Raw genomic sequence first — 9,315 nt, forward strand, 5'->3', positions numbered from 1 at the left:
AAATATTTATTTAGATTACGCATGAATTTTATAAAAATATTCTTAAAGATTAGTGACTCAGTGTCTGTGAGTGGAAGATTATAATGATATATAACAAATCGTTTTTTGATTTAGCTTTATACTTTAAGCGGCAACCGTTTGCTCATAAATTACCGTGTGACTCAGTCTTGTTTTATTCGGAAATTATTATAAGCAGTGAATTAGGCGTATTTTAATTTAGAGTACAATTGATAACTGAAAAGTTTCTTCAAGTACAATATTTCTCTTGGGACGTAACAAATATCGAAACACGTTTTTTCGTATATTAAGATGACGATATTATCGCTGCACCACTCGTGCATTTTTATCGGTGCTACAAAGTTTAATTACTAATCTGTCCTTGCACAGCCAGCGTAGATATAGAGGACAAACTTAAATTAGCATGCATACGAGGGCTTTGACATCGAAGCACAGTAGAATTAATATTCACAGCAAGGATAGCGAAATCCGAATCAGGGTGCAATCACGGCGGTTGAATAGCAGAGGGGTGCGGAGATATAGTGTTAATTATGTGCCAAATAAATTAGCAACTTGTTGATTGTCATTAATACTCGATAAAGCTGGTCAAACATCCAATAATCCTTGCGAAACGATCGGATACTTATAAGCCCTAATAACAACGCATTTTACGCGGCTCGTTCTCGTAGATCACGTGCAGATTTAATGTCAATATCCCCCTAATTGACATTATATATTGCGAATGCCAATTCCGTTTTAATGTAACGAATGCGTGTAAACATGCATCATTGTTGCGATTAATATGATTTAGGATAGAAAGTGAAGTTCAAACTGTTGCTATAGAGAAGTAATAAAAATTTAAAAAACTTGTCAATAAATGGAAAATACGGACGTATTAAGGGAAAAAATAAATGTTTTAATGTTAAAATTTTAAAATCTAAGTCTGATATTTTTATGTAACGGTCATTTTCTGAATAAACAATTTCTCTTACGCTCTTTGTGATTCTATACAAATAAAATTACAATTTCGATACAAACGGAGTAAATTTTATATCAAATTAAGACAGTGTATAGTACTATTCATATAGTTGCAAAAATATTCTGCTATATTGTAATTGCTATTGGAATTAAAAATAGACAAAAAAAAAATACAAAAGTAATCTAATAGCATATCATTTTTTGTTTATTTAAACTAGTTACTTTTTCTGTTCCACTTATTGTTTTTTTATATGAAACTGCATTGTATCCTATGATTCGCTTGTTTTGTGAAATTTTTCACGAGGCAATTCCTGCGGAAAAATTCGATATATTATACTTTTTAACAGTGCGTTATAATTATTAATAATTATGCTGAAATAATGCCAAATTAAAATTATAATGCGCTTGATGTAAAACAAATGTAGAATATTTTCCTAGTCACGAATTTTATTAATGCGCGATCAATTAATTATAACAAACGGATAAAAGAGGAAATTTTTATCTTGGTAATACAAGAGAGGGAGAATAACCTTTATTAATAAAATGTATCAAACAAAACGTATATATAGTTTATTTATATGTTCAACATTTTAAATAACAGATAATATATCATTAATGCATATTTTATGCATATTTTATATGTGTCAACATATTTTTATCTGATATACATTTATGCATTGTAGTAATTTAGATAACTCTTTCGGCTAAACTATACTTGTTCGATGCTTAACGATAATATCGTCGAATGAACGAATGTATGAACAATATTGTTTCTCGCCTCATAAACGTAAATAGCTCTGTTATATATTCTTTTGTGTATTCCATAACTATATTTTTGTACATTCAGCTTCGTCGTAGTCGGCTTATATTATATCTCGTTTATAAAACTCCGGCGTATTGTTGCACTATTCTGCTCCATTCTTTCGGGAAGGATCGCTGAATGTGAGAAAGCACCTTCTTGATCTGACGTGTTTCCTCCGGGCTGCATTGCGGGCAGGAGCCTCTCAAAACCAGCGGCACTAAACCTGGATAAAATAACGACATACAGATCTCCGAGAATTTTCGAGTCGATTTTACGTAGTATTTAAGTTTATATGCGCGTGAATAATATCTCTCTCTAGACTCGTATAATATTATTGCAGAATAATATTACAATATTCGTGTAATATTATTACAAGATATACATAATATTTAATTAACGTTTCACATTACCGCGAATATACATATATATAAATAAATAGTTTCCGGAATGCCCGACACTAATTCTGATTTTTCATGAGATAAAATTCACGTGCGTATAACAAATAAAAATGAGGAAGAGAGGAAAATGCGAAGTGTGTACCTTTTTAAAAAAGATATAATACCTCTTGTATAAATAGCATATTGTGTGAAAGATAAATATGTTCAATATAATAAAATATTTATGCACTAGTGTAATTTCCAAATTTTCAGATTCTGAGTTCAGATTCTATTTCTATAGAGATATGCAAAAGTGTTCAACCCCTATGTTTACTCTGCGACAATGGAAACGCTACAATCAGCGCGACGTACTTGTTCACGTGTCTTTTGTATATCTCACTGGAAATTGAACTCACCGAAATTATACCAGATGCAAACTCCTTGTTTGCAATTATTTCGATATAATAAACACTTCACATTAAATTTGAAAATATTGGAAAGTATCTTTTCATCTCTGATTACTTTTTTTCTTAATAAGCAGTAGATAAGCATTGATCTTTTTTCGTCGACAGTTCATTGATGCCACAGTCAAAGAGGATTAGAATCTTATTTTTTAAGTCTTATATGGGATAATCGCAGAATATGAACTTTCCGTGAAAAGTTGGATTTACTCGAAGAGGAGGGAGCGTACTTTTCAAGCGTCGTCCGACGGGGTCGCATGGCGCTTCTCCCAGGGCGCACTTAAGCTGTCTGGTCAAGTAACGCTTGTCGCTCAGTGCTATATTTAATTGTTCGTCAGAAACCCGCGATCTGCCGGTTTGCTGTCCCTCGTTGTTGTCCGACTCGGCCGCCATCGTCGCGGCGAGCAAAGCGCAGACGAGGATAAGGAACTGCAACATAATTGCATATATATTATATATACAACATGGTCCATAATAGTTGCATCAATTATTACCAAATGCATTGTGGTACTGCTTAGTTAAACGAGCAGCGTTAGCGCAATTTCGAAATTATTGATATATGATCGGTTATTCCGTTGGGCTTTGTAAATAGAGGATACTCTCTCTGTAGATTTTGCGCGTATAAAAAAGCGGGAGAACGGACTTTTTTTCCGCGAGTTTTCGCACTAAATTTATTAACCCTACCGTGCGACATCACGACGTATCCATCCCTCCGACGGCGCTTAATGTGATTATACCATCTGCAAGTATTATGGTAAATGGGTTCCGGAGAAGACGAGACAGAGAACGCGGATAGACATTTCGCATGAGGCGAAATTAGCTGCACGGCCGTCCGACAATAAGGGCGGAAGCACGTCTGTCATGCGGTAACGAAAGCGGATAAGGAAGGGCTAGCCTGCAGGCGAGGCAGGCGGAGCACGCCAAAGCTAACATAGCTAAACAAGCAGCGCAACCACCGCGTCGTGCCGCTGCTATACGACGACGGTATGCGTGTAGCTCCAATCTCTGTTTGCTCGCCTCATCTCTCTTCCTACCCGCGGCGTTTCACCGCGAGCGTGCGACGCGTCTCGTTACGCTGCATCGCGTATCATCGTCGGGTCTTAACCAAGGGGCCGTCGCCTTTAAATTATGTACCTCGTCTCTCCCTTTTTTTTTTTTATAACCACTCTACTACGGAAAGTGAATTTTCTTCTTATGTACTCGACTCTCGACTTGCGTCCTGTCTCATTAAGCGAATATCTTACGCTTTATAGAATCAGTGTAAGTACGCTAGTACGAATATTGTATTAATTTTATATTTATTTCTTTATTATTAGTAAATTACACTTCTCGCGAATCAAGGAATATTCAATAGAGATTCAACTCTTGCACATATAAAAATATTAAAATAAAATACTTTAGATAAATTGTTTATAGAAGGATATATATATATATATATATATTTTTTTTTTACTGAATGTGAAGTCTCAATACTGAAATGGATATTGGATACCATTTATTAAATTTTTAAAACATCAAATATGTACTAGATGATATGGACATACGAAAAAGTGATATATCCTGTTTTGAACAACGTATATTTGTTCGAAAGTGCCAACATACTATTGCTCGATGATGGTTTCGCCGCTGGTGACAGTTTTTATGTCTCGAATATACGTGCACATATATATATATATATATATATATATATATATATATATACTCACACTGGATGTAGGTCAATTGACTCTTTGAATTTGCGCCAATCAAAAAAAGATATTGTGTGACTATTTTGTGTCCGTGTGTATACACATATACAAACACGCATACTCACACGCACGTACGCACACACATATATATATGTGTGTGTGTGTGTGAGGGGGGGTTGTCACTTTATAGACATTAATCAAACGAGTTTACGAAGACGTGGTGTTGATTGTTCGATGTGATAACTTCGACATGGAAACGCATTTCCACAGATTATTACGAACTCGTGTAATATACCTGATTTTGTAGCCAATCGAATTCCTTCGCGCACTGTTTATTGGATTCCTTTGACATCCTTTGTGCCAATGTATTCGCACTGATCGTGGTCTTCGTTCCTCTTTTGCATATCGCCTCGCGAGTAAACCTCGTTTGACAGCCCGAACTGCAATCGGAAACTTATGATTCACCCCGCCGATTCTACTATATTTTTATCTTTTCTTTTTCCTTTTCTTTTTTTTTACACGCGCGTTATAATTTGAATTTTAATCCCATCGCCCTTTCACTGCTTTCTCCGACCTGGATTTCGAATAACCTCGGGCTTTACGATCGTCGATTTTCTTTCTTGCCTTCATCGGCTCTTTGCATACAACGTAGCCGGGTTTATGGCATTTTTTCATGCGTTTTGTTTTATAACACTATATTCATCACGGAATAATGTATGCGAGACGGCTGAATATCAAATTTCTTGTAGTCGACTGTAAAAATCTGTGGTATCGTGTAATCGAACATTTAAATTTTAAATAAAAAATTGATCACATAAATTTTTTAGATTCTTACATTGGAAGTGGAAAAATAATGAAAATAGGAAAATGTGAATTGTAAAAGTTGATGGTAAAATATTACATTCTAATAACGTGTTAAAGGTACTGTATCTACCAACACTACCAAATCTTCATAACCCAAATGCAGCTTAATCACGACGTAATTACGTTTCGCGTTTCAGATCGTATTTAGCGCGCCTGCCTCGTCGTCGTCGTCTGTCTGATTTCCCGGCGGAGATTCGGGATCTCGAATTTCGACTTTTGTGGCAGAATCCTAATAATCTCGACGGCTTCGTAAATCACGGCGTGCCCGTGTAGAGACATACATACATACATACATACATATATATATATATATATATATATATGAATATGGGGAGGTCCGGGAGTGATTTGTGGATTCGATGCGGGCGCGCTCGCGCAAAACCGCTTACTTCCGCAAACCGGTGTGAATTATAAGAATTATTGCCCGTTCAGAATGGCAAATTGGTGGCGATATAGATTTTATCGTCGGCACGTCGCGCTTCGCGATAAACCGTTCGCGCGTTATAATGCATCGGAATGTTTCGGATGCTGCACGTTCTCTGGTCTCGGTTGTACATACGGCGATTCGCATACGGGCCGTTAATTACGCTCGCATTCACACACAATGCGGCCGATAATGCTCTGTAAGCATACGACGTGTCGTGAGAGAACTGTCGGTATTAGTATAGTATTAATTACGCTCATGAGAAGCTCGCGCCCATGCATAGCCCAATAATTACATATATCGTGTATTTATATCGGCGCGCCACTTTCGCCCCGCTTCGACCCGATGATTTATTCTCGCTTCGCGTCGTCACGCTTGCGTCGCACGGCACATTTGCACGATTATAAAATTAATTTGCATTTATGCCGATGAAAGAGAGGAGATTTCCCTTCTCGTTGGTGAATGGTTACCGAGAGATATAGCTATCAGCGAAAACGCACACACCTTCTCATAACTTATACGTTCGACCGATATCGTCGTCGCGTTCGATAAATAATAATTTAGCGACACGCCGCCGCTGCCGCCGCGTCGATGCGGCATTATTTACGGCCGCATTGATTTACGGTTATCAAATTAATTTACAGTTGCTTAGCGATAATCGAGATATACTAGCGAGATTGTCGCCACGATCGGTAGCCGCGTCTTCGCGTTTGATATCGAGCACGGTCAGTAAATAACATCGTCAATAAATAACACAGCTTGCTCTTCCGACTACAATATTTGAGCGAATTAGAACAAGCGAACTGTTTGGGGTGAAATTAATGGTAGATCGTAGATTAATAATAATTATCAAACAAATGTTATGTGGTCGAAGTGCATTTATATCAGGACTGCATTTCGTATGAAACCGTAAAACTTATCAATAATTAAAAAGCATAAATGGCATCCTCATCAATCTTTAATTTTGTGATGTTATATAAATACAATAGATTTTTTAACAAGAAAATAATTTTGCACATATTAGCATAAACTGTGCTAAAACGCTCTATACAAAAATTAATTTATTGTATTCTCCAGTCAATGTTCAGGATTAAAAATTTTGTAAGTTTATGCGGCATACGATTTGGGTTTTGAAATCGAAAAAATTTTTATCGATCATTTGATGTATTTTCTTACATTTTCATTATCATAAATAGATTTACAAATTATTTTCTGTATAGCGTCAAAGAGAGAGTTTCGTTTAATTTTTTTACTCATTACTATACAGGCTATAAACGCGTCTTTAGACCACAATGTGGTTGCAGTGGGGTTTACGAAATCGTTCGACAACTGTCACGATTGTTATTCTAGTCGATTCCACACCTTTGGCATAAGTATACGATTGCGATACGTATGAATTATAATGTTATCGCATTGTCGGATAAGCCGTTGTTTCAATCGCGGCGCACATATAACCGTTGCACTACGTGCGAAAATTCGACAATTGGATTTTATAACAGAAAAATTCTCTTTTCTTTTGTAAGATTTTATTCATGGTTCTAACAATAAGTTACTTCTTGGGAGCATATATGTCAATTATTTAAAATTTTCACGTAATTCGAAAGACGTATCTATAAGTTTATAAATTATATAAGTTTCTCTTTTTACTTTGAAATAACAAGTTACAAATTGCAATTTGTTCTTGTATCTTATGAAATATATTCTTTTACAATTTAACTCAAGTAAATTTATTTTATTATATTAATTTTTTCCACTTTTCCGCTAGTATCTTGCAATATTATAAAAAACAAAACATATTAATACAACTCAGTTTCATAAGCACTCAATATTTTAGATCGAAAGACACTCGTGAAGATTTGATTCGGATGTCAATCCTATTATATTCATGCAAAGTAATTAGGGCACGTAACGATACGTTTGTCTCGTTATTATAATAGAAGAATTTCGATATGAAGTTTCTCTCTGTCCTTCATCTCTGCTATCTATCTTTTTCTATATTGTATGCATGTATGTGTATAATTGTTATAAACCAATACAATTTCAGAGTATAGCGCTTTCAAACGCATTACAATGTTTTTGTAAACGCGCAATGGCGGAATTATTTTCCATCATGCGATCGTTTATCCGTATAAAGATATGCAACAATGAAACATTATTGGTTTAATTTAATGGCGCATTAATCCGAGCCTTTGCGTAAATGCAAACATTCATTTCAACAAACATTCATTCCAAATTCGGTAATATGGTCTGTAAAATACATCCTTATTGGCTTCCAATATTTGCTTCATTCAAATAGAATATCATCTACATATATCCGGGAAGCGAAAAGATAAAAAATTAATTTTCTTCTGAAAAAGGCAAGAGTCGTGAAAAAAGTGCGCAAAAATAAATTTGAAAAATTATTTTATTCAAATGTATTTTTTTATTAATATGACAAATTTACTTTAAACAAATTAATTATTATATTTATTTTATTATTGCTAATACGCGTTATCAAACAATATTTGCGAGTTTTAATCGTAGGCTTTATTTATTTTGTACTTTATTTGCTTACTTTATTGATTTAACGATACTATAAATCTGTCCGAACCGATAATTTTGGACTTATTCCTTGTTATTTCTGAGATACAGATAGAGCGCTTTGTAAAAGCAGCGCAACTTCTGAGACACACGTCCCAAGCAAATATGCAATTATGCAAAGTAGAGCAATTTTTTAACACGAATTTATTCGCCACTGGGCATCTCCGTTCGTACGGGCTGAAACGCATTACAATAAAAATAAATCGCCCGGAAGCGGCGCGGTAGGGTCTCCCCTATCCTCATCTGCCGTAAATGTATGACACAGAGCGAATCCGCGAGGAGGATCCTAAGTATCTCATATCGTATCCCTGAACCTGAACGCCCGATGAATAAGCTCCTTGAGGCGATATCTCGTAGAGGCAGGTTATCGTAGGGCGAGAATTTGCCCCGCATACCGAAACAAACCACCGCTCCCCTAAACGCGTGAGCTTCGCGAACGTGTCGGTTCTCCCTCGAGGGCGCTCTCCCCCGAAACTTTAAATCACCGGTCGCGTATACACCTATATAATAGGGTGGAGGGAGATTGCGTATCGCGCGCGCGAGAGTGTGCATCAACCTGTTGCGCACGTTCGTCACTCACCTTGATTGTCGGAGCCATATCGAAACCTGGGAGATCGCGCCGCTTGATCTTGGATGTTTTGCAAGAAGGTATCGATCAGCGATATCGATCGAGACAATGAGAAATGACGTTCCAATGGAGAGTCTCGAACGTGTGCTCCTTCAGGTTGATCCTCTCACCGCAAAATCGCGCGACGCACTGGGCCCTGGGCCTAGAGAGAGTACGTATCTGTGGTCTTTCCTCCCCTTCCTCTAGATAAGTATCAAAGTGTGCGTGGCGCGCGTAACGAGTGATATATACCTGCACTCCGGAGAGATACTTGTTGTCTCCGACTGCCGGCAACGTTGAAGGAAGGGAAAAGGTGCGTGACATAGCGAGAAGTAATAATTTTTCACCTTTGATAGATATGCATAAGCGGATGTCGTTATTTTATGCGACTTTCGTCGACATGCTGTTTCTTTCGTAGAAAATAAAATGGCGAGAGAAAGAAAGTTATTAAACATTCTCAAGCTTATCTCGAATAAAACGTAAAAATTTACATGATTTATTATATTTTGTTCTATATAAATTAAATTCTCGAAAATA

At 36.4% G+C, this 9,315-nt stretch overlaps 1 protein-coding gene across 1 annotated transcript; it reads right to left on the reverse strand.

Moving 5' to 3' along the window:
* Nucleotides 1–1,596: 1,596 nt before the first annotated feature.
* LOC138942202 (chemosensory protein 2) lies at nucleotides 1,597–8,916 on the reverse strand. The gene is made up of 3 exons (XM_070312246.1): nucleotides 8,752–8,916; nucleotides 2,846–3,044; nucleotides 1,597–2,000 (listed from the first exon to the last, which is right to left on the reverse strand). The coding sequence occupies exons 1-3, from the start codon at nucleotides 8,767–8,769 to the stop codon at nucleotides 1,855–1,857; spliced, it is 363 nt and encodes a 120-aa protein (XP_070168347.1). The 5' UTR covers nucleotides 8,770–8,916; the 3' UTR covers nucleotides 1,597–1,854.
* Nucleotides 8,917–9,315: the final 399 nt, after the last annotated feature.

The sequence above is a fragment of the Polyergus mexicanus genome, unplaced genomic scaffold (genome assembly GCF_030449975.1).
Source record: "Polyergus mexicanus isolate NDT 795.1 unplaced genomic scaffold, iyPolMexi1.0 SCAF_2, whole genome shotgun sequence".
NCBI lineage: Eukaryota > Metazoa > Arthropoda > Insecta > Hymenoptera > Formicidae > Polyergus > Polyergus mexicanus.

What these genes read in the sequence shown, in the direction of transcription:
- LOC138942202 (XM_070312246.1), bottom strand. An exon ending in CGTCGGACGACGCTTGAAAA is followed by an intron (nt 2,001 to 2,845) that starts GTACGCTCCCTC and finishes TATTTTATCCAG; the next exon opens with GTTTAGTGCCGCTGGTTTTG.